Raw genomic sequence first — 26,442 nt, forward strand, 5'->3', positions numbered from 1 at the left:
GAATCTGCACTGTGCAAGAGATTTAAAAATCAATATTTACTAGCACTACTAAAACACAAAACATTCAAGTAGTATAACTGTAATGCAAGCCCTTGCATGGCAATCCAAATTTATTGAACTACTGATGCTAAGTCATACAAAATTGCACCACTTTAATTAAGGCTTTTAGTTTACATTTGGCCACCTCCAAGCAGTTGTAACATTAGGTTGGTCAATTTAAATACTGTGGCTCCCTGTTGGATATACACACAATCTTTACACCCAAACGTTAATGCATACAAAGCAACAAGGCATTGTTAAATAAATCAGCAAAAGTTAATTACTGCAACTTAGGCCCTGTGACCAATTACACATGATTAAAATTACTTCCCACATTCACATCCACAGTACTCTTCCACCATTTAACATCTCAACCAAAACGTTACACATGTAAAACAATCACTAACAGGCAAAAGTACTAAACCTGTATATTTGGTATTGCAAATACACTTATGCATGAGCAAGCAAGGGAATTCACAGTGAGAATCTACAGCTGCAGAAGCCCAAAAATGATTTACAAAAAATTGTTAAATCATTAAAAAATTGTTTTAAAATATACACTTCTTGTTGTAGACCCCCACTGTACACACAACTATAAACATTGTTCCCTATGTAAACAAGGAAAAGGAAACATACAATAAAAGGTTGAAAAGTCTGGACATTTCCTTCCCAACAGATATTAAAGGCCATGTCTTTAGTCAGACGTTATACTGAAAGGACTCTTAAAGACTAGGTCACTGTCTCCACAGGTTTTTCCTAAAATTAAAAAACTATATAGCCGTTGTGTTAATCAAAGCGCTTTTGTACAATACGATGATGATGATGATGATCCTGTATTTCTTTAAAAAAGTTACAATAAGCTACAAATACCGATGAAGCAAAGTTATCTGGAGTAGTCTATATAGGAGCTCTTTGGACTTTCTTTTATTATGCTAAAATAGTGGTGCTTTTAGGATTTACATTATTGTACTCTCCAATAGAAAGTGGGGATTGTTGAAGTATACAGTACACAGTTTTCATACATGTACAACATTGGTGGATGAACAATGTCTCTTATCAGTAATACTGGATGTAGGCTCTGGTTTTACCAGTTGCATACACAGAATATTTAGAAGTAAAAATCTCTCATGACACTGGAAAGTGATAGAATGTGCAAACTGATGTAGCTTTCATCCATTTCTTAAAGGGTACCACCACAGGAAAGTCCATTTAAGATGTTGGTAGGTTTAATAAAGTTGGAATGCTGGCACTGTTGAATTGGGCAACAGTTCTTCAGACCTGTAACAACAAAACAAGGGATTAGCATTAGTAACAACTATTTGTCCTTGTTCTTTAATTAAAACAGCTACAGCAGGAACTAGCAAAGTTCTTGTCAAACAGAAAATAACCTTAACACTTCTCTAATCATACACTTCCTACTGTACACATACAAATAACACACTATCTCAATTACTATCCTAACTGGATTAGGATACATAGACGAATCCAGGCTGCACTGTGGAAGTAATATTTGATTGATGGGACTAGTTTTGCTTACAGCATGACAGTTCCCATGGCTTTGAAAACAAACACTACTGAAGGATCAAAGCTCTTGAATCAAAAGTCCTGTTAAGGAAATGGAGCGACCATTTCTGCCACCCTCAGTAATGCTTTTGGAACCCTCTTAGTTTTACTTTTAACTGATCTAAGTTGTTCAAACTGAGGAGGTTCTAATATACCAAGAAAGAGTTATGCATGGCACAACCTGATTATGAATAAAAAGCCTACAATTTCTGACAGTGAGCTGTCCTACTAGGATCCTTCAGTATATCCAATAGGTCACCTGGATGACAAAATAATGGATCACAGCACTGAAGTAACTGCACCACTCTATGCTCAGTAACACTGAAAGAAAGGGAGGTAATAGCCAACTTTGATGATGTCAGGTCAATCAAGACAGACCTCTGCTCATACTAAGGCTTGGAGATAGAAAGAGGAAAATAACCTGCCCAGAAACCCCCCAAAAATTTGCAGAAAAAAAAGTCCATGCCTCCTGACTAACTTCTGGAAAGCTTGTTTAAAGAGCAGGCTGGAGCTTGCTTTATCCTTCAGCACCATTCTTTGTGCACATATTAAGTCATGCAGAAATTTAGCCAACTGCAAACAAGTAAGAAATTGGTCTAGTAACCAATAGCTTCAGGTGAATTATTTGGAGTGTTACAATGATCACTTCACCTTTCTTATCCAAATATACTAATTACCATTTAGCCTCCAAAATAGGCACAGTCTCAAGAAAGGAAGCTAAATTCCTATGACATCACACAAGCATATGCAGGAGTTCAAAGCAGAAAGAGACACCACCATGCAAACTACAATATTGTACTGTGTGCATTCCAGATAACTGAGCTTTTGCAGTAGATTTTATCAGGCTTAAAAGAGAAAACCATGTTTCCAAAAGCTTTGAAATATGAGAGGAAACATTGTTAGTTTGAGCTCTACCAAAAGCTCAAATTGGTAGAAAAAGCCAATTGAGAAAAAGCCCCCCAGAATAGTGTGAACAGTATGTCTTGCACATATTTGTAGTTCTGACTTTGAAATGGCAAAAGGAAGACCATTAAACATTTCTATGATAATGTTAATCAAGAATTTTCAACACTGTTCTGCATCAACAGCTACCAGAGCTGTTTAGGGTATTTTAGCTGTTGCTTTGCTTGTTTTGAATAGCCATAATGCACAGAAAATTTAAAATGTTTACCTGGCTCAGAGCTACAGTACAGCTATGCATTAAAGTAGCTGACATGATGACTTTTTGCGTGCTTTTCCAGGCACTGGAGTTTTTCTGTTAATTTGTCGCACAAGGTCATAAAAGATCTGAAAAGACAGAAATCAGTTGATTATGGATATTAGGAGGCTTCTCTTAAAATCTTAAGCCTTGAATTTTCACACATAATACACTCACATATTCAAGAACCCCTGAAAATATTTAGTTACCACAAAGCTATAAATTGTATACTTAGTTAATAACTGGTTGGTTGTCTTTTTTTCTTGCTTAAGATAATTGTCTGCCAAGGGTGCTACAGTTTCAATGAAGCAAACTGAAAAGGCATCTATAACCCACAGCTATTTAATCTCTGGGTCAAACTCATCTGAACTCACATGAAAAATGCCACAGTGATCAACTACTGTATAGTATTACTTTGCAGTTTAGCAGTAAGGTCAAGAAGGAGGTCACAGCTTTCTTCTAACTCAAATCACTCTTAGGATATTTTTTTAAAGAAAATTCTAGTAAGTTTTAACTATACATTTTTCATGGTAACTCACATACACTATATATTCAGTAACGGTAACAGTCCAGTAACAGTCTCTTGTATTTGAATGAGATCATGCTTTTCCAGAAACTTAAAAAATACTGAAGTCTAAAGAACTAATTCCACCTGTCTAGACCTACAGCATGACAGAAGCATAAAATTTCCTAGAAAAGTAACTCATTTATGGGACTCTCACACTTTGAGTCTCCTAGAATTCTAACGAGAACATGATTTTTTGAAAGGCTAATGTAAAACAAATCAACACACAATGTTTCAACAGCATCTGTTTCATTCATAATTGACATTGCTCCAATTACTTCTACATCTCATAAACTAAGCAAGCCCTCCTGCTAAAGCCATCCTGGCACTTTCTTAAGCACTGGCTGCAAAGCAGCAAATGTTCTAACAAGGGCTTATAGTATTTGCTGGAAGTTCTAGTTTATTGAATGTATGGCTTTTATACAGTTACGGTGATTAATTCAACTTTTTTTAAAAGTCAGTGGCTTCCAGAAATTCCCACCTAATTAAACACATATTACTTATTTTAAAAATCAGCTGTGCTAAAACCACCATACTGTTTTGATTACTTGCAAGTCTAGCACAGAGGCCCTTTCAACTTCACTGATGCTGCCAACAATGTTTTCCAGATGATCTAATGAACTGTAGGATTTATCATAAAATTCAAGCTGTTCCAGAAATGTAAATACTAACACAGATTCGTTTTCCCAATTTTTTGTATCCCTTTCCTCATGCTGGCATCCCCCACTGGATAAAAAGGCATGCATTATGGCAAATTCCCAAAATTCATGCATTTGTTAAATAAACAAGTAGATATATAGTAGAGAGGCTTTTGCATCCCTTCTACTTTACAGAGCAGCTAATTTTAACAAAACATTCAGCAGTTTTTCTATTTACCATCTCAAGTAGTGTTAACACTGAGTAACTTAAATCAAGTAGTTTTAGTGACTTAACTCTCTTAAAGGTCTTTAAAAAAAGAAGTCTAGCAGTACAATCTCAATTGATAAGAGATTGTAGCAACTAAGGAATGGAACATGAGAGAAATATTTACCCTACATTATTACAAAGATAATTTGAAAATTACACTAATTACATTTAAATCAATATAATTTGAAAAAAATTCCATGTCAAAGCTAAATACATCCCTTAACATAAACATCTCATATCAGTAGGGTACAGTTTTGTCCATTGTAGTGAATATTATTTCATGATTTTGTTAGTTTTTCCTTGACAAACAGTAAACAGTTATCAGGACAGTGTCCCATTCTTCTACCCCGACACCTCTCCCCATCACAGGTAAAATGTCTTACCTCGTTAACATTTATCTTTGATTTTGCAGAAGACTCTAAGAATGCACAGTTATTCCATTGCCTTGCTAGGTTCTGACCTTGTTCCTTTCCCACAACTCTTTCATCTTCCAAGTCACACTTATTGCCAACCAGAATCATAGGCACCTAAAAAACAATTCAATGCCAGCATTCAATGCCAATTCAATGCTATAAAACTACTAAAATTTTATAGCGGCACAGTGTAAATGCACACCTAAAAGCCATCTGATTCCTTAGAGGATTCTGATTTTCAGAATAATCAAGCTCTGTTATAATGATTCTTACAAATTCCAAAATTTGGAAACAGTGACCTGTCCCGGGTAGCATGACGAAGGATGCTAAAGCTCCTTTCACCATTCCCCTACTCTCAGCATAGCACACAGTTCTTATTAGCAAGCTACAGCACACAGAGAAAAGGAACATGCTACCTTACCAGCATTCTCAGCTACAGAAAATGCTGAATTGACCTTTGTAGCAAGAAAACAGCATCATCTATTTTTCCCCCCCTTTGTTTCTTTTACTAATTTAAGGACATAGCTAAAGTCCTCACAGATTCAAGTGCTGAAAAAAGGTTTACAATATTTTGACCATTTAATTTCCCCGCACTAAGAAAGCAAGTCATGCCTAAGTTTGGGCGTAAGAAAAACTTTTTCTGTGAATTCTGATGGAAACTGAATTTGCAACTTGAAGCTTAATATCTTTTTCCTGATACTATGGAATGCCTTTCAGGACTGAGCAGTGTCTTCTGAAAAAATACAGTTCTAAGGAAATACCTCCAAAATGCTACTAATCAGTGTAAATATAACACACGAAGTAAGATTTTAAATATCATGATATTTATCTTGATTTTATTGTACAAAACTAATTTCATGGTAAAGAAGGCTGTAACTTGGTAGGTTGTGGATGGGAAACTTAAATATTAACCTTCTGAGATACATTTGTGGTAATGGGTAATAAATTACTTCAAGAAGAAATCAGCTGAACATAGGCAAGACATGCAAGTGTTTATGGTCAAGGAAGTGCAAAGTGGTTTGTATTAAAAATGTCTTAATGCGCTTCCCTGAAATGGTTAATATATTCTGTGTCTGCTGACAGCAGAAGCCTATGCAGATACATGCAGTAAGGAATGTATCAAAGTTATCAAAGTTTGCATAAACACAGTTTAAATGACATGATCATGCTTCTAAACTGTTTATTGCTTATTTTTTTCTTCAATAAAGTAGTTTTCCTGCCTGAAGGCTAAAAGCTACAAGGTGTTTCTGTTAAAAACACACTCTTATACTCATGTTTTCACATTTGAAATACTTCTTTTCCTTTATTAGGGGACCAAGCATACACTTCCTCCAAGTGCTGTAAGGTTCTTTTAATAATTGATAAAATATAATGTTTTAACCTCACTTTATATCTTTAATAATGCTAAGAGATGCATAATAGAAATTGTGTGGAAATAGGGTGACTGAACTTAATTGCAAGCAGACAGACAAAATATAAAAGCTACATAACATGCAAGTTTTAAGGTTACAACTTTAAATTTTATGCTTTTAAAATACCATAAACAGTAGGGTTACTGAGTAGAAAACTTCACTCATAGTAATTGAGGCAACAATAGCTGCTTTAGAAATGCTTGCTGCAGTCTAATGAATAAAGTTATACCCAGTTTCAATTAAGGTATTTTAAATGAAGATTAAACAATTCTCCATATAACACATGACAAGTTACATTTCTCCAGTTTACCTTAAGAGTTGCATTTCTGTTCTATGCATCTACTGGTTCATACATCTTAATTTAAAACTTGGAGACCACCTGACCACAGTGTGTACACTGCAACATGCTAAGGAAAACTTTAAGTATTAAATATTTTTAGAGATCTTACATCATCAGTGTCTTTGACTCGAAGAATCTGTTCTCTTAGATCCTGTAAATCATTAAATGTAGACTGAGCTGTGATGGAATATACTAATGCAAAACCTTGTCCATTTTTCATGTATAGATCTCTCATCGCTGTAAACTGTTCCTGCAATTACAAAAAAGACAGAGATGTTGCACTCAATTTGCATTTTACTTGCACAAACTGCTACAAACTTTAGGTCTAGTTTAGAGAAACTAGAGTAATTTCACTGGAGAGAAGTACAGTAGAAGGTACACTGTAATCTGTAGGTTACAGAAGCTAAACTGCTCCTGAACCTCTCCTAACACACCAACATTTTCTCCATATCCTGATAGTTCCTTAAAATAGATCATAAAGTGAATGCATCCCTTTTCACACCCAATTTTGTAGTCTAGGAAATTTTCTATGGTAAATTCTACATTAATTTTCAAGGAGATGGACTAGAGGATGGAGACACTCAATAGACTTGTCACATTTCCATGACTTCAGGACCAACTATGATATTGCATAAAAAGACTCACTGGTGCACTCTTACCAATACAACTGTAGAATGGCACGTGCCTCTTTCCCATTGGCGACTTGGCTATGTGGTGCCTGATCAATCACTCCCTGTCCCTTGCTGTATGTCAGATGAAAAGTGCCATTTATTGCTAGAAACAGCCACTCCATCTTACTGTATATTTACAGAGTATTAATCTAATAGGGAATTTAAATAAGTTATTATTGTACCAGATTACTGCCACACTTCAGAGAACACATGTTAAACTCCAAGAATCTTGAGCTTAAACTCATTGGAATCAATAAAGGAAATTACTGGTTTCAGTAATATTGGAACTAGTCAGAGCAAAACCTGACCACTATGCAAAGGGTCAGCATAACCCCTGTGCTTTGAGCTCCTATAAGCTGACGGAAGCAATACTATTTTTATCCCAATGTCACAGCACATCTCACACACAAAAGAAAAAGGACATCAGAAGAAAGCATGTATTCTGTACAGCAACAGAAATCAAATCGCAGTGGCCAGTGGGTCCTAATTTTTTTCTGGGCAACAAACTTAAAACAAGAGCACAATCTCTTTAAAAATGCTCTATTTCTTTCCCCTGTTACAGAATATGAGCTCATGGGAAGCTTGCAATTAATTTTCTGCTGTGATACTCAAGTTTACTTTAGAACACACTGTATTATCAGTATTTAGGAAAGTTGTTCTTTACATACCGTTCCTGCAGTATCTAAGATTTCAAGCATACACTGTTGTGCATCTACTTCAACTTGCTGTCAAGAGAGAAAGATATGGTTATAATTTGTCCCCTTGCAACTCTCCCCTCCAAAGACATCAGAAATTGTGTGATTTTTTTATAAGTAAATTCATAATGCATAAAGCAACATAATGGCTTAAGAAGATTGTTTGGATATACACTTTGAAAACAGCAGGAAGAAGCCTTTCAAAGAGTCCCAGTGACATTTTCAAATGCAGTGTCAGCAGCCAACTACCACTTTGCAAAGTGATTAGGGATTTTTGATTATTTAAAAGGAGGCTGCTAAATTTGTAATGATGGTTATCAGCAACTAGCACATCTAATTTCCACTTGTTTCAGGGATCATCACAGATTGAAAGAAAAGTACAAGTGAAAGCCAGAAAACTAGACTGGCATAGTAAGGCTCATTTAATAGTAATTTACATCTACAAGAGAGCAAGTAGTACACAGCAAACAATTAAACAGCCACCACTAAAAGTGGTGTCCCCAAAACAAGCCTTTAGGAACACTAATTAGAAAACTGACCCGGCTTAGAAAAGTTTGCAAAGAATGGAAGGTTTAAAAAGACAGAAGAATTGCTGTATTCATTCCAGAGCTCCTATATCTACTGGACATAACCTCAAAGAATTGGCCCTGAGGGTAGCAAAGGACATGGAAGTGCCCTCAAGCTGTTTCAAGCAGACTAACCACATTTTAATTTTGTTTTTGGTTTTTTTTTTCTTTCAAGCTACTGGTAAATTTCCCTTGTTTCCATTTGCATGTAAAATTCCTAATTAACAGATTACGTCTTCTCCATTTATGCACTGTCACTAGTTTAATTTGCAGCTGTTCTTCTGCAACTAGATTTGAGCTGGGGACAGGGAAGAGGAGTATTTCCCCTCCTCTCACACCTCCCCCCTGTCCCCTATGGATTGTGATTCCTTAAAAATAAAAAAAAATTAAAAATCACTATTTTAACAGGTATTGTTGCTGAAGTTATTCAGCTAATTAAGCAGCATTTATTAACTTTAAGAAGAAATATTTGGAGAGTAAACCAAGGCATAAAGTTTCAAGACTTCAAGCTCAATTATTTAGATGGACAAGTCACATCCTCTCAACTTTTAATATTATAAAATTACATTTAACAAAATGGCATAGAATTTCAACTGCCAAACCAAATATATTGTGAAGGCAAGAAGCAAGTTAGAATTGTAACCAACAGTGAGAAGGTGAAAATGACTACATAAAATGTTGTCCAGACTTTAGCAAGACTTCAGCAATCTGGCTGATTTGAAAAGAAGGATACCCAGAGTTATTACTAGTTATTTCAGGAACAAACCTGAAAGGAATAGTATAAATCTTTTTTAGCAGCAAAACAAAAAAAAAATGTAGTTAGCAAACTGCAAAATTTCTTAAGATGGCATTACTTTTTTAGGCTCCATGGAAACAGTCTTTGGAACAATTCACTCAGCAAACATCATGATTCTACTATGACCTAAAGAATGTAAATATATAACAAAGGAAACACTTTACTTTAGATCAGCCTGTGAATGTTTTTTGGAGTAATTTACTGGGCTTGACCCGGCAAAGTCCTGCACTAAACACTGAGATATGGTCAAAAATTCCTGCTTCTCTAATACAGAAAAAGTGTCAACATAGAATTTGGTTCTGCTATTGTGTCTTTAATAACAGTTCTAGCTTTGACTGGAAGCCCCCATAGTTAAGATGGCCTTGGGTTTTTCTAACATACAGTTTCTATAAGGTCAAAGAAAAGAGGTTTGAAATGATTATTTTGTTCTCACTAATTCCTATTCTGTTCAGGAAATATTCTGGTGACTGTAGGCTGCAACAGTTGTTAATTCACCGATACAAATGTTGCTCAGTGCTGAAGGAGGAGGTCTTGCAGTTTGCTCATTCTCAGCTAGGGCTTGTGCATCTTGCCTCCCTTGTATAGACACCAACATTTTTGTGGCCGCACGATGAGCAACAACAGAGTATTAATACATATGAAAAGTAATTCAGCTAAAAAAGACAGATAGATTAAGAAACTGACACAGCCAAAAACTTATCTCTTGCACTAAATGGTTAATGGTAGCACTTTGGTATAAATTATCTTAGTCTGGAATCTTAATCGTGGTCTCAGGTGAAACTGAAGAGTGAGCAATATGGAGATTCAAGATGATGCAAGCAGAATCAGACCTTTCAGCCTGTCATGCTGATGACAGGAAGAGAGAAACTAACAGGTCACTTGCTGTAAATGCTCGTTCATTTATGACAGGTTTGTGTTAACTTATTAATAAAACAACAACCCATCTAATGGAAGCATATCTAGCTATCATTTAAATTGTTATGTGTACAGTATGATAGATGCCAGTGTTCTAAGGGTGTGAAGTTGTTTTTAGCTATTTTTCTAGTAGCAAAGCAGCATTGTACCTCCAAGACCAAATCTACCTGGAAATATTAACACACAAACAAACTAATAATATATAAAATTTATAAATATTATAAAATTGAGAAGTGGTAATTTTTAAAATATTTTTTTGCAATCTCTGTTCCCAACTCTGACAATGAAATAACTATTTTTTACAGACTAGCCAGCAAGATATTATGCTTAAATGTTAAAATGTTAGTCTTGAATTATTTCTTTTAAGCAAACTTTAGGAGAACATTTATATTTCAAACTTGTTACCTGGTTTAATATGGCATACCCATTTTCAAGCAGTGAAATATTTGACAATATGTATTACAGCTTTAAGTGTCTAACGCTAGAGACATCTTTTGTATATACCTTTCTGTAGGAGTCCTCTATCGTAGGATCGTATTTTTCAACAAATATTCCTTGAACAAACTGTACAGTCTGCAACACAAAAGCTCTTGTAAGATTCTCTTACATAGCGACATTTTGTAAACATTGTACACAAATCACTGTTCTAGGTATATACTCTGTTATCCATAACATTTTTAAAGCAAATCAAACAATTGTCATAACTATAATTGTAAGAAACAATGGAAAGTTATGCCTATTTAACTGTTATATGAAGCAATGCTATACTTTCCTTTATCCACCACCACATGGAAGGTAAGAATTAAAGGATGCATCAATTTAAGGTTTGCCTAACTCTTAAAATCAGTATTAGTTTCTAGTTGACCAGGATACAATACAGCTGCACAGCTTTTACATTTGTATTTAGAACTACTTCATTTTCTGCTACTTATTTGCCAGCACAGGAATTAGTCAAAAAACAACTGCCAGCTTTCACTAGTCTTAACTACACTCAGTAGGCTGTTCCTGTGTACCTAGCACAAAGGACGTTTTTAGCACAAGTCAAATGGAACTTAAGACTCAATGGCCAAGCCAGAGCAGGCACATTCAAATCCAGAAATGCTGCAGTGAGATAAAGAATTCAAAGGTGAACGAAAATGCTATTTCCCACTCTAACATGATTTAAGTTTTTCTTTATGAACTGCTGCACAAGAGAATACTTCTTACTCAGGGGAGTGGGTAAGCTCTGGAGCTTACTTTATGGTAAGGTGCACAATTAAACAGAAAGATGCAAAGTTCTTAGGTGGGCTAAGAATATCATATTTTGTGAACTTTTTCAATTCTAGGCTAGGTCAGACTAAAACATTCTGTAATCATTTAATTGTAAATAAAAGAGCTCATGCATTTTAATCATCTACCTGCCACAGGTATATACCTACTCTCACAGAAAGGACACAGCAAACACACTAAGCTACCCGCCAACATGCAAACCTATATTTCTATCTGCATAAAAATATTAGTGCTAAAAACACTACGCAAACAGCAACCTGAACAACTTTCTAGAGACAGGACTTAGAGGGGCAAGCTAGTTCATATCCTTTGAGAGAGTCACAGAGGAGCTTGATTTCCCACAGACTGATAGCTAGTTTATCTGTTGAAACCAGACACCCCCATAATGCTGCAGCTCTGCACCTCACTGCATGAGACTGATCAAGCACCATCAACCAAACCCATACAACAGCAGCCTGTGAGTATGCACCAATGGATGCAGATGCACCCAGTAAAGGATCTACCTACTGGCCATGATGCCTCACTGGGCATTACTTACATTTATTTGTGCACACTTACATAAAGAAATGTACATTAGTGAAGAGTGAATTAGAGAGAAAAAATACAATAAGCCTAAAAAAAAACATACTTGAACTGCCTCATACTTACCAGAGCAGACTTTCCAACACCTCCAGAACCAAGAACCACTAGCTTGTATTCACGCATGATGCAAGAGATAAATCACCCTCAATACCTGAAACACACAAAACACCAGTCTGATTAAAATTTGACCTATATGCAGGAAGTACAATAATGACACCACAATCCAGTTCACTAAGCAGGGTTTGATAAAAGTTCCTTAGTTAACTTCTTTAATACAGCAGTTTTTTTTCTAACTATCAACTCTTAACGCAGCCACAGTAAAATGCCGCAAACCATCAGATAAAGTATTTTCTCTACCTCATTACTGGTTCTCCCATAAATATCAAATAAACCCTACTATACTAAAGCTAACAGTTACTATTCATAAGAAATAATTATCCAAGAGGAGATAGCATGAATTTTAAGCATGAATTTTATCATTCTGAAACACTTAAGCACTAAACAAAGAAGCAGAGAGACTTTTACAAGAAAATTAAAATCTCCCCTTCCCAGCAAACAAACACTTCTCAAAAAGAACAGCATGATCCCAGAAATCACTTTCCAAAAAAAATCCCTTCCCTAGTCTGAAAACTGTTTAATGTTCCACTAGATTTATTATGACTTATTTAATGAGTAAGCGGAAGCAACTAAAATAGTATTTTGAGACTACACCTCTTATACAAGCTAGATCTGCTTCACTAGCTGGCGTGGCTACCAACAGCAAACTATGGGATCTGTATGCTCATCTTTGTTGGAAACTGACCCATAAAACCAAAACAAGGCCACAGATTTTGGGACATGTCTTTGGTTCATAGCACTCAAAATCCCACCCCACCTCTTGCAGTCCGGCTGGCAATGAGCTAGCAGGACTGTTACTGCTTTCCTGAGGAAGGTCTCAGCTCCTTTCCTGCACGGACTCTAGCACTTATGAGATTGAGTTACCCGTTTTCTCCCCTCTCCACCCCCAAAGAAAGATGAAACCCTCCCCAGCTAATGAATAATCTACAGGCCAGGGAAAAGGGAAAGTGTAAGGATCCAACTCAGGTGCTTGTAAAAGGTAAGCGCTGGGAAAGTAAGGTAAGAAACACTCTTCTCATCAGCAGTAATTTGACAGTATCTCTGAAATTTCTGAAATACCATCTGTTAGGTGTTGAGCACAAAATGCTAAGATGATTTACACAGAAATTAAACCACCATGGTAGAGTCCTGCCCTTACCATCACCGATTAAATCTACCGATTCTCAGAAGACAGAGAAATCAAGAGACGAGGTCCTGTATATTCTTGCAAATGCATAATCTTTCAATTATCTAAACTGTCCCTCACAAAAAGAACACAAGAAGAAAGCCTAAAGGAAATAACTGACCTGATGTCCAGCAAAAGAGATGTCTCCAAAGGCTTCCATTACCAATACATTTTGAGACTCTTTGGTGATTTTCCCACCTAATAGGACATCTTTTCACTCCTGACTTAAAAAACTATTTCCCTCCCAGCAGAATTTTTTGCAAACACAGATCATGAGAACCATTCACACCGCAAGTTTAATCTGTTTTGCACCACTGTAAATGCTGTTAGATCCAAAAATCTGTAAATTGTCCAGTCTTTCCATAAACACTATTGTTTCCAACTGTCCTGAAAGGCACCTCTCAAACTCATGACAAGTTAAGCCTATAACTACATTATTGTAATTTATTTAAAACAAACATTCAGTTATCCTTTTATTTTTATAAGGGTATCACTAGAATGACAAAAACATAGTGAGCATAGAGGAAATCCCAGTACAGTAATCTGGGTGAACTGCAGCAATTTCTTTGTCTTTTCTTCTAAAAGTTTAGGCTGAATTTTTCAGTCCTCAGACTGAAGTTAACAACTAAATATGGAGATATCAATAATGAAGGCTGACAGTAGTTTAAAAGTAGCAGAACTTCAGCAGCAGGTACCAGATATCGGTTTTAAGTTATTTCTGACTTTTTCTTACTCAATGATCTACAATTCCAAATCCTGAAATAAACTAACTTGGTTTTAGTGAGAGACTGCCAATTTCATTTTTGGCTCTGAAACAGCAATTCACGAATTTAATGCAAGCTGAAGCTTCTTTCAGCATCCAGATTTGAAAGTTCAACCCTAAATATCCAATCACTGTACAACATTCTGGAGCTGATTTTCCTGCTTGAAGTGGTGGCACACAAAGCATATATAATATGGTATTACAGTGTGGTTAGGCAATCTTCTTAATCAATGAACACCTAAGTAAAAAGCTTTTTAAGATCTTTGAGGACAGAGCCATACTGCAGTAGAAGTTAAACATTTCTCTGACCTTCCCTCCAAATTCAAGCAACGGACAATACAAATACTAACTTCTTTCCCCATGACACTTTTTTGTCATTTGTACAGTTACTCTTTAACTCACCAAGAGCATGCAGTAATGTTTAATATAGCATAGAGGTAGCTTGGCATCCCTGCACTGATGCCTGCACTGATGCCACCTTGGAATGGAACACGAATGTATTCTCTAAAACAGTTTAAGAAAGCCAACCTGGACATCCCTAACATGGCAGGCAGCAGAGCACCTGCTCCCTGCTTATAGTCTGCTGCCACTTACATCTACCACCCCACTGCCTTTGAGCAACAGTACTGATGTCACTCCACCTTTCTCTTACTGTTTTCTAACAGAAAAGAAAACTTCAACTCCTAGCTAAAAGAGCTTTCCTAAGAAAATTTTCCTGCTTGCAGGTCTTTGCCTCCTCATCCAAGAAGCCACTGGATCATGCAGGACACTGCAGTCTGGCACACTATTTGATATTGTTAAAGCCTAGCACATACTTTTTCATTGACCACTATGCCTGATGGCTGCAAGCATGCCTCAGACTCACCTTCGGCTCTGATCCTTCCTGAACTTGACTTTCCAACAATTCCCAGCTAACCTGACCTAGCTCTGCTCTTGATCAAACCTATTTTTCCATATCGGAACTTGTAGAATCTGCTGGCATCCTAAATCTCAAGCATGCTCTCACTTTATTTTTCAGTTGATACAATGCTTGACTCTGGAACTAATAATGTATCCAGATTCATCTGGATGTCAACAAGATTTCCTTTTAACTCAATGACAAATGAGTGAGGGAAAAAGCAGAAGGCAAAGTCTAAAAGAGGAAGTTTAAGCCATAAAACACAGTGTCTGGCTGGCATTTGTACAATAAGTTAGGGTCAAGTACAACAACAGTATCTGTCTGTAGTCCCCAGATCACTTTGGGGATACAAAATGATTATACTTGAACAGGCATAACAGAAATAAAGATACTAGGATATGAGAGCAAGAGATAGGCAGGATGTACCCAGATTTATTGGACACTTGAGATGTATCTACCCAACCACCCAACAGTTAAATCGAAGTAAGTTTAAACTTATTCCTAGCAAATATAACAAGTAACTTGTTTGAATCCCCCTCTTCATTTAATGGAGTTTATTTTAAGGGAGAAATTTTGCTTTAAAGGTTGTCTACCTATAAGGTGACTGATCTGCAGAAGGGAGAGAAACGCCAACTTTCCTTTGCTTTTTCATTTTTCCATTCCCCTATCTTCAGGCAGGAAAATACTGTCAACCATAGCCCCTATGCAGAGGCTAAAGTGCAAGAAGATAGGAAGCATGCAAAAAATAAGACCTTTTTTTTAATTTAGTTTGAGCAGGTACTGCCTTCTAACAGCTGAGTTGAGTATTTATATGCACAGATATATCTGACATAACTGAACTGTGGAGATGCCTAATGCAAGATTTAGCTAGAAAAAATGAGGGAAGCTACTCTTTAAAAAACAGCACTATCACAAAATTGATTCTAATGCTGTCTAATACAATCTTACAAAAGTACAGAGCTAAATTCTAGACTGCCTCCATTAGCTGCCAGTGACACCCCAGGAACTGTCTTCCATACTTCCTGAGACGTAACTCCATAAAATCACTGTATCTGTGCCTCTCTCACTAGTCTGTTCATATTACCTTTTGTACTTAGTCCATTAGTGCAGAATGTACTAATGAATGCATTAAGCTAACTGATTAATTCTACTTCTTCATGGCATACTTAAAATTAAAGTACTTGATGAACTACAAGAGCACATGCACACACTTGATATGCACACGGACACTTTTCCCAGTAAAGATTGTCTCTGAAGGACGAGCAGCATATCTTTGAATAAACCCATTAGAACAGAAGAAAGAAAGGTTAACCAGGACAAGTCACTGAAAATGCAGCATTTCAAAAGTTTCATATCTGACAAGGACTGTAAACATGGAACTTGCTTTCTGTTTCTGTCCTTCTCAGATAAACCAGGAAAAAGTGCCTCCTGGACATTTTCTTCAATAGTTTCTCGAAGCATGTCTCCAGAAAAATGCAAACCAAAGATGATGCTAAGGAAGCTGAGGAATAAATAACCTTACTATAGAGGTGAATGGAAAAAAAACCTGCACACTTACTGTTTGTAAAGCTTTTCTAAAAAGCAACCACTCAATGAAGAATTCAAGGAAATTCATAATCATTGGTAATTGGGCTTGATGTGACAATTGTGAAAGTGGGGTGGGTTTTTTATTTTTTATTTAGTTGTCTTTCAATTCCTTCAGTTTCAAATTTTGGGTTCTGATTGAACTTTGTTATTTAAGTGATGGGAAAGCTAATAATCCTATTTTTTTCAAGTGATATTAAGCCATATGAAGCTGTAAGTGGACCTCAGCCCCAGGCTGAAGACATGAACTAAGTACAGTCACTTACTTGAAGATATCCCCAGGACTTGCTTATGTGAACTAGTTGTTCAGGTGTGGAATTAAATAAACTGGCCCTCCAAGAAGTCTTATCATTTTCAGAAGGGATCATGATTATTTAGCGCTTCATAGACAGCATGATTCTTGTTCAGACCCTGACATTTTGGTTGCACTGTTTTCACTAAAATTTTCCTAATACTTTTGCCTCAGAGTATTTACCTCTGTGGAAAAGAGACTTTGTTAGAATCACCTTGAGAACAGCACTCCTAAATTAATCCCAAATATTTGCATGAGAAAAAAAAAGAGTCAAACACTAGACAGACAGATGAAACAAATTAACTGACTGGTTTACCTGCTTACAATTAGAAGCCAAGGAAAAAAAAATCCAATCTTTTTCTCAGAAAGGGGATACTAGCTGTGTGACAAAACATGATAACAATGGTCAGATATTTGGAAAAATAGCACTAGTTCAGTCACAGGACCAGCCAAACTCAGAGGATTATGTCTTTTCAGAGATGTTTCCCATTTCTGAGACTGCAATAGTCACAGATGGCCAAACCATCCCAGATTCCACTATGCTTTTAATCTCCTGGTTTAGAACCTTCATTTCAGGTAAACAACTAATTAAGAGATGATGTGTGCTGCTCTTAGTATTCCCCAAACACTTACATGTGAGATGTCCTAAATTCTTATCTCTCAACTCTGAAGAGGGTTCCCCCTCTCTGGAACAATTTCAGCGCATAAGCAGAACTTTGACAACATAGCCCAAAGTGGAAGCCTGTTCATTTTCACCAACTTTTAGAGGCTTTATAAGTTAAAGCAATTCAGATAACCCTTACTCAACAGGGTAAGTGTACCTCTAATAAAAGAGAAATTAAACTACTCCAGAGCTGACTTTGACACATTTATAAAAATTCATAAAAAACATTATTCAGAAACCAGTTCTGAAAAGCTGATCGGGATCTAATAAAGACTTTCATACTCAAGATTCCTGTAAGTACAGCTACCAACTGTTCAGTAAACAAAGCTAAATGCAATTTTTATTTCTAGTTTTTATCTGCTTTTGATAGTTTCTGGTCTTGACAATGTATTTCATCAGTTGAACAGCTAGTATCTTTTGGGCATTAATACTGTAATTTTTCCTGAACAAAAATAGCTCTTCAATTATGTTCAAATATTTTAACTGATGTCAGACAACCTTTAGAGGATTTTCAAAAAGCTGGCTAGGTGGTTGAGCTTATTCAGTGACATGAAATCATACTGACCACCTGAGAAACAGCCAGAGGCCTGAGAACAAGCTACTGCAGCACAAACATGGCACTAAGGTTTAACCTGCTCCTTGAAAAGCCCACAGGGACACTTACACAGAGAAAGCTTAACCAAGTTTTCCTCCTTCCACTGAAGGGAGCTACCTTGATTAATACTGCACACAGGGACCATTTCTGCAAAAGCAGCTAACTGCATCTGACCTTGTGAGACTAGTTCCACTGTCTATAATTGGCACAGCTGAATAAAATCAGATTTTTTTTTCTTAAGCCAAAGTTAACTCCCAGCTAGATCTTAAATTTGAACATAAATTTATTGGATGTTGTAAGGGTAAAAGCTGCCTGCCTAAAGTCCCTGATATCTCAAGATGAAAGTTTCCTGATGTGAGAGACTAGCAATCATATGCAACTTGCAGTAGATTCATGCAAAATATAAAAAGCATTTTCAAAGCAAGTGATGTAACGAACATTCTTATGTTACTAAGAATATGCTATGCTTCAACACTTACTGAGTTAAAGTTTCAACTTTGTGCAAAAATTCTAATGTGTCAATTCAAATGTGGAGTACTTTACAAAGCCTATGCTATAGTATCTATTTAAGTTTCAACAGTAATTTGTAACATTTATCAGGTATATTCTTAGGTTTTGTGGCTGTTTGCCACGATCTACATTTTCTCCCTATTCCCGTCAAATAGGCACCATCCCCTAGGAAAATTGTTTGTGAGCACCCTACCAGTCAGACTTACAGTTAAAATTATAACCTCGGAATTCCTGGACAAGCTGAATTGCAAGTAATTTTTATGCTTGCAAAGAAAATCCAGGCAGGCAATAAACAGAAACAACACAGAGATTTTTAAAAATACTATAAGTATATTAAATTAAGAGAATGCATAATTACTATGTTACAATATCTTGCTATGCATAAGCTAGATATTCAACCATAAAGCAAGTTCTGAGAACTGAGACAGCAATTTGATGCTGTGAATTTGGCTCTGCTGTCATTACAGAGAAGGATCAGTATTTAGCTCTACAATTTTTCCAAGTTAATGGATTGCCACATTGTAGTATACATAACATTACCTGATATGCATGCTTCTGATTAAGAGCAGATGTAACTATTTGTTTGTCCCCATAATTGTTACACTAAATTTTATCTTTCAAGCTTCAAAACAAGGTAATACCCAGCAGGACTACAAGTAAGGCATGCAAGTTTTCAGAGTTAAGATATTTCTTTTTTAAGTGCAGTTTGAAAGTTACTTAAGGCTTGCCAGCTGGCTTAAGATACTCTTCTTTGGAAAAGGCATCTTAATTTCTCTTTCAGAAGCAAGACCTAGTCTCAAATTCCATCTGGTATCTGCTTAATATCTGGCAATCCTAACTCTACTTTGATTGTGACACTGGCTGCTGAACTAGTAAAGTCTGGTATCAGGTTTCCTTCTACAGACATAAGCCAATGCTAGGTTTAACTGCAATTCCAGGATCACCTTTTGCCTCTCCTCTATTTTTCTCCATAACATACACATTATATATATACCCCTGGCAACACCAGAGCTTGCATGCCAATGTATCATTACTTGTACTATCTTCACTATAGGAAGTTTGGGTTTTATTCAGGTTTGTTTAGATTACTAACACATCATCAAGGCACAGATATAAAGATTTCCTTCATCATTATATGATGTTTTGTTACTGGCCATTTAAATCCAGCTAGTGTAGGCCCTTTATGTACAAAGTATCCTTCTGCAGTACAATTTACAGTAATTCTATTACTAATCAGGTTGGTAGCCAGAGAGAAGTCTTACAAATTCCCATATGTCATTTTAATTAAGATTAGAAGTTTTATCTGTTGAAAAGACACTGATTCTATGCAAATTGCGACTATTCACTACTAGCATTCATTAACAGGAATAAAATTATCTCTTTCATGATAACTGAACCATACCAGCAAAGTCTCAAGTAATTGTAACTCACGTCTGTTTTAACTCTCAATACTTCCTAATACTTCCCTAAGAGAAACATGGTATTTGAACATGAGCAACAAACCTCACTGAAAGTCACTCAAATTACACCTATTTTCACCAATGGTTCTTTTGTTACAGCTTCAGACATCTTTCTGAGGGTAACCTGACAAAGGCATACACTGACACCCAGCAACAACCACTATTTTCTGCTACATGGTTTTGCTACTTGTGCAATGACAGAGGTTCAACCTTAACTGCTTCTTTTCACAATTAACTTCATTAGCTGAATCCACTAATGAACACGAGCTTCTAAAGGGTCTGAAACGCTTAATGGAAGAGGGTGAAACCTGAGCAAAAAAAAAAAATCCTGTTCTCTTTCTGGCAGCAAGGCAGTACCACTTTGAACCTAGGGATGGTTGCTCCGCAGACAATGTCCAACGCACAAGCAAACCTTAACTAGAAGATGACAACTGTAAACTGTAGACACTGACCTTCACACCTCTGCCCTTGGTTGCTCTTTAGGCAACTGTTAAGTTGCTACAAGCTTCAGAAGAGGGTATTTAAGAAAAACCCCAAACACAAAAAATGTTCAACCAATTAAAACTAAACCCCACAGAAAAAATCTCACCCACTAAAACAATTCCCCATCCCCTTGTCCCCTGCCAAAATCCCCAACCAACAAAACAAATCCAACCCAAAAAACAAACCAACAGTCCTCATAAAAACAAGTTCTAGCTAATATGTGCATGCAAAGCTGTGAACTGCCATAGCTCTACACCTGCTCTGTGAGTGGCTCATGCACCTTAGCACCCCCAGAACTCTCATTTAATGGGCCACAAATTTTCAAGAGGTGAAAGATCTGAGTTAGGAGCATAACCCCAAAGGTAAGCAATTCACACTTGCAAGCCTGAGCTCATATCCTCTCCCATGAGGACACCTACACAAAAAACTGAATAATTTTAACCAAATGAATCTGAATTACACTCATCCCCACACCACTTTCAATTACATGGACTAGATCTTTAGTACTGAGTTACCAAATTAATGAGGATTAAACTTGTTTAATCAAGTCTCCACAAGATTCTATTTGAATCTTCTTAAGATCACTCTTGTTCATATTTAGACCGTAATTCTTGGTTCCTCTGCATCTTTAAAGCTTGCCATTTTCTGGAGAAACCTGTCATACCTCAAGACTCACTTTGCTAGAAGTCAAATTGTATTTGGTTTGCATGGCAATGTTTTGTTAGCTAGGTGGCTTCTGTGAGAAGCTGCCAGAAGCTTCCCCCATCTCCAGTGCCAGATAGGCTCCAGGACAGACCCACTGCAGGCCAAAGCTGAGTCCATCAGTAACAGCAGCACCTATTGAACAACATATTTAAGAAGAGGGTTGGAGGGGTCAACTGTTAGGGGAACAACAGCAGCAGAGAAAGGAGTGAGAATATGCAAGAGCAACAACTCTGCAGACACCAAAGTGAAGCAAAGTAGGAGGGGGAGGAGGTACTGCAGGTGCCCGTGCAGAGATTTGCCTGCAGCCCACGGTGGGACAGGCTGTCCCACTGCAGCCCACGGAATTGCACAGTGGAGCAGAGATCCATTGGCAGCCCACGGAGCCCAGGCCAGAGTAGCTAAACACCTGGAGACTGTAACACTATGGGAATGCTGGAATAGTTTGTTCTTGAAGGACTGCACCCCTAGAAGGGACTGCCACTGGAGAAGTTTGTGAAGGACTATCTCCCATGGGAGAGACCCCACACTGGAGTAGGGAGTGTGTGGAGTCCTACTGAGGAAGGAGCAGCAGAGACAACATGTACATGCTATTGACTGTAGCCCCCATTTCCTACCCCACTGTGCCTCTAAGGGAGAGGTAGCAGAAAATTTAGGAGCTAAGTTCAGCCTGGGAAGAAGGTGTCACTAAGATTTGGGTTTATTTCTCATTATCCTATCCTATATGATTTGCAATAAATTAAACTGATTTCCCCAAGCTGACAACTATTTTATCCCCATGACAACAACTGGCAAGCAGCCTTCCCTGTCCTTATCTTGACCCACAAGCCTTGTGCTGTGTTTTTTCTATCTGCAGTGAGTTGACCCTGGCTGGATGCCAGGCACCCACCAAAGACTCTTTACCACAATTCTCTGCCCTGGACAAGGGAGAGAAAATATAATGAAAGGTTCATGAGTTGAGGTAAGGACCAGAAGAGATCACTCAACAAATCCAATTGGAGGCAAAAAAGGCTGGAATTAGAGATATTAACTGAATTTATTACTAACAAAATCAGAGCAGTATAATGAGATGTAAAGTAAGACCTTAAAACACCTCCCCCTCACCCCTCCCTCCTTCCTAAGTTTTACCTTCTTCCCCAGCAGCACAGGGAGAAGGGAATGGGGGTTATGGTCAGTTCATCACAGGCTCTTTCTCCCATTGCTCAGGGAGAGGAGTCCTTCCCCAGCTCCAACACGGGGTCTCTCCCACAGGAAATAGTTCACCACGAATTACTCCAATGTGAGTCCATCGCACTAACAACAGTTCTCTGCAAATGGCTGCAATATGAGTCCATTCCATGGGCAACAGAACCCCTCAAACTGCTGCAGCATGGATCACTCCCATGGGGTGCAGTCCTTCAAGGACAGGCTGCTCCAGCATTGGTCCCCCATAGGATCACAAGTTCTACCAGGGCACTCCTCTAGTGTGGGGCTCTTCCCTCCATCAGTCTGCAGGTCCCTGCCAGGAGCCTGCTTCAGCACAGGCCTCCCATGGGTTCACAGTCTCCTCTCAGGAATCCACCTGCTCTGGTGTGGGTGTCCTCCACAGGCTGCAGGTGGATCTCTGCATCCTCACGGTCCTCCGTGGGCTGCAGGGGCACAGCTGCATCCCCATGGGCTGCACCACAGGCTGCAGAGGAATCCCAGCTTTGGTGCCTGGAGCACCTCCTGCCCCTCTTTCTCTACTGACCTCAGTGTCTGCGGAGTTGTTCCTCTCACATGTTCTCACCCTGCTCTTCTCTGGCTGCAATTACAAATATGCAGTAACTTTTTTCTTTCTTCTTCCTAAATCTGTTATCACAGAGGCATTACCACCATTTCTAATTGGTCAAGTTTTGACAAGTGGCACATTCATCTTTGGAGCGATCAGGGACTGGATCCGCCAGGCACAGAAGAAGCTCCTAGCAGCTTCTCACAGAAGATGAAGCCCTATAGCCTACATGCTACCAAACCTTCGCCATGCAAACCCAATACACTATCCCATATAGTTGAGAAGGGGAGTGATAGAGCAGCTTTGGTGGGCACCTGATGTCCACCCAGGGTCAACCCACAACAAATCAAACACATTGATAAGGTAACAGAAGATGTCCAAAGGTTACTGAAATGTAAAATTGACTCTAGAGTTTTGGATGGGCAGACCTTTCTAAACAAAATCTACATGTCTGTCTTCTAAGAGTCATCTATTATTTACGCTATGACAATCACAATCACCACAGCGCTTGAATGAGCATCACCACTACATCCTTAATCCTTCACTCAGGAGTTCTACTTTCAGCAAGTTAAATACAAGCATCTCAAAACAATCTGTATTTGGGGCAAAACCCAAGCAGAAGAATGACTTTTCAGTCTGCCCTGACTGTCCCAGGGAAGTAAGTTTACCCTTCAGGAAACCAGTCTTTCATCCCTACATTGCTTAAGGTGCCTGCAGTTTACCAAATGTTTGCTCTCTTTAGGTTCTTGTGATCTGTGCCTTCAACCTTCTGTAGGCAAACCTGTGACTCCTTATTTTCACTTCCACCACAGCAGATTCAGCATTCAGCTCAGAAAAGAGGCTTCAGGTTTCCCCTGTGAAACTTGCAGCTTATTTAAAAAATAGTCTCACAATAAGATTAAGTAACAAAAGAATTGCATTACTGTAAATACAAATATTTTTAAATTAACATATTTGTCTCTGAAAAACGTTTTTGCAAACTGGATCTTAAGATCCTGCCTCTGGCTAGAAGCAGAACTAGTTAGCAAGACCGCACATTGTTCAAAATATTGGTTACTGCAGCTTAATTATGTTCAAACTAACATGCACTTAATGGTGCTTCTTCTCCTGTTTCCTGGCTAACCAGGACCCAGATTTCCAGCAGAAAAGGAGGACTTCAGGACTTTTTTGTTCTTCAAGCATAAAACCGGACAACCTACTAGATCTTTCTGTTCCAGGCTCCACATGAAATATTCTTACTTTGTCACTCTAATTTGTACTTACATTAATACAGCACTCTTCTTCTGAGATTACTCTTAAGAGTTTGATGAAAAGCAACACACAGATCAAAAGGATGCCAAACACAAGCATACACAGCAGCCTAAAGCCCTTAATTGTAAAACCTCATTTTCGACTCCTCAGTCTTCGTGGAATTTCAGCTACCACACTTGAGTTTTCTATGCAAGATCTCTGGTTGAACCTCAATTTAGCTTTGGGCAATTCCTGAAATAAAAGGTTTAAGGAGATCAGGACAAAAAACCAGAGGATTATTAAAAATATAAGCAAACAAAAATTGCAGCTCAAATATGAAGAAAGGTGAAAAAGTAACAATAAAATAAGGACATACAGTAAGTACAGGTATACATAGCTGTAATTCAGAAATGCTTGCTTCCCTCTCTAGTGTTCAGATTTAAAAGCAAGTAGAAAATTGTACACCAAAAGTAAGAACATTTGAAGACCAAGCATCCAGAAAAAAACTAGCTACAAGTGCTTGCTTATTATAGTATTACAGCTTCTCCCTATTTGTCTCCAAACCTACCCAATGCCCACAGAGATTAAGTGCCAGGGGGTCTCTGGTGAAATCTCATCTAATCTGCTACTAAGTCAAAAAAGATATATCAGAAAAATGGAAGAGTGATGTTCTCCAGCATGACAGTCAGCTATTCTTGCCTCTTCAGTGCTCCTTGATGCCATAGGACTACTACAGTCTCTTTGATTCTACCAAGTGACAATTTGATGACAATTTGGCATCACTTTCTAGAAGCATGGCACATTCTGAAATAACTTATCTTGGTAGAGGGTAAGATTTTTGAACATAACAGCTCAAGAAAACACAAGTCCAAGGCATCTCGAACTTGTTGATATAAAACCGCCTTGGAAATTCATCCATGGATTGGTATTATATTTCTAAGAATTCTGAAGGAGAGTTCACATTTGCCACAAACTCATTTTTGACACTCCTCATCATAAAACCCATGAAGACAACATTGCATTTTCTGTATGCTTCTACCAATATAAACAACAGACACTAAATAACAAATATTCCTGAATAGGAATAAAATCACCAGACTCACAGAATGTCTACTGCCCATCAAATCTCCATTTTAAACAAGTCAGAAGAGTCACAAAAAGACAGTATGATACATCCTTATTCATACTAACTATATAAATATAACTCCAGAAGTACAAGAGTCAAGATTTTGCCAAGCTGTATTAATTTACACACTCTCCCAACCAAAAGAAAATCCTTCAGCAATATTTTATCCAAAACACAATCATATGAAGCCAAGTAGGCTACGTTTATGGGTCAATTAGTACATCAGAATGTTACCTTGTAGGTAGCTTCACAGTGAAAGATCACAGGAGAGTTACTGACAGCATCTTACAAATTCTAACAACCCCCCATAACTGCTTCATGTGTACAAGATTAGTGACAGAGGTTCCTGTAAGTTGTTGGGCTGTCCCCGCACGCACCTGGACACAGCCAGGCACACAGAATGGCTTGAGTAGAAAGGGACCTAAGAGATGATGTAGTTCTGCCAGGCACAGACAGTGATACCACCCCCTAGATGAGGCAGCTCAGGGCCCCATCCAGCCTGGCTTTGAACATTTCCACAACTCAGTAGCAACAGTAATTGTCATCTGATAAATAAATCAATCTAGTCCTAAACACTGTATTGCAGAGAGTAGGATTTTTAGGTAACTTCCACGTCAATGGAGATTACTTCTGCTCCACATTCCAATTCACCCTTCTGCAACAGTTTGCAACTTTCCACTAGTCTTCTAACAAATCACTTCTAGGAGAAGTATTAGACCAAGTGTTATAGAAATTTGATTAACTGCAAACAGGGATTGTACAGTTTCACAACTTAACAATCACTGTTATCTGGGTTGCAATGCAGTCCAATATTCATCTCAAATAAAAAATACTGACCATACATGAAACTGCTAAAAAAAATTAAAAATCAAAGTAGCTGGTCTGACTCTGCAATTACCAAAACTACTTTCACTTCTGTGGTCCTGAAGTGCCACTCCTAGTGACAGGTTCTCCTTCTATCTCCTGTACGTCCCCTCTGAACTCCACATAGATAACTCACAAGTGTCTGCAGCTCATCCTTGACAGAGACGTGGTGGTACTGATTTTTTTGCTTCCTCCTGATATACGAAGTATGCTTTTAAGAAACTTTTCTTCACTGCAGACATAAAAAAAAGTGAAGGCACAATTGGTTAGCTTTCAGAAACAGAGACTGTGAGTGGGAAAAATAGGACA

The 26,442-nt window shown here is 37.8% G+C and overlaps 1 protein-coding gene across 2 annotated transcripts; it reads right to left on the reverse strand.

Moving 5' to 3' along the window:
• Positions 1 to 21: 21 nt before the first annotated feature.
• Positions 22 to 26,442, reverse strand: RAP1B (RAP1B, member of RAS oncogene family). 2 transcript variants are annotated; one of them, XM_031055531.1, is made up of 8 exons: positions 26,270 to 26,442; positions 11,997 to 12,081; positions 10,584 to 10,652; positions 7,776 to 7,832; positions 6,546 to 6,686; positions 4,655 to 4,798; positions 2,774 to 2,889; positions 22 to 1,317 (listed from the first exon to the last, which is right to left on the reverse strand). In XM_031055531.1, the coding sequence occupies exons 2-7, from the start codon at positions 12,051 to 12,053 to the stop codon at positions 2,803 to 2,805; spliced, it is 555 nt and encodes a 184-aa protein (XP_030911391.1). In that variant the 5' UTR covers positions 12,054 to 12,081; positions 26,270 to 26,442; the 3' UTR covers positions 22 to 1,317; positions 2,774 to 2,802. The 2 variants fall into 2 exon arrangements, with proteins under 2 accessions (XP_030911391.1, XP_030911392.1); XM_031055532.1 differs by lacking the exon at positions 26,270 to 26,442 and adding an exon at positions 24,177 to 24,198.

Source organism: Geospiza fortis, unplaced genomic scaffold (assembly GCF_000277835.1).
Source record: "Geospiza fortis unplaced genomic scaffold, GeoFor_1.0 scaffold166, whole genome shotgun sequence".
NCBI classification, from domain to species: domain Eukaryota; kingdom Metazoa; phylum Chordata; class Aves; order Passeriformes; family Thraupidae; genus Geospiza; species Geospiza fortis.

Coding starts and splice junctions, on each gene's coding strand:
- RAP1B (XM_031055531.1), bottom strand. CDS start 12,053: ATGCGTGAATACAAGCTAGTGGTTCTTGGTTCTGGAGGTGTTGGAAAG. Junction 10,653..11,996: donor GTGTTGGAAAGTCTGCTCTG/GTAAGTATGAGG, acceptor TTTGTGTTGCAG/ACTGTACAGTTTGTTCAAGG. Junction 7,833..10,583: donor TAGAGGACTCCTACAGAAAG/GTATATACAAAA, acceptor CTCTCTTGACAG/CAAGTTGAAGTAGATGCACA.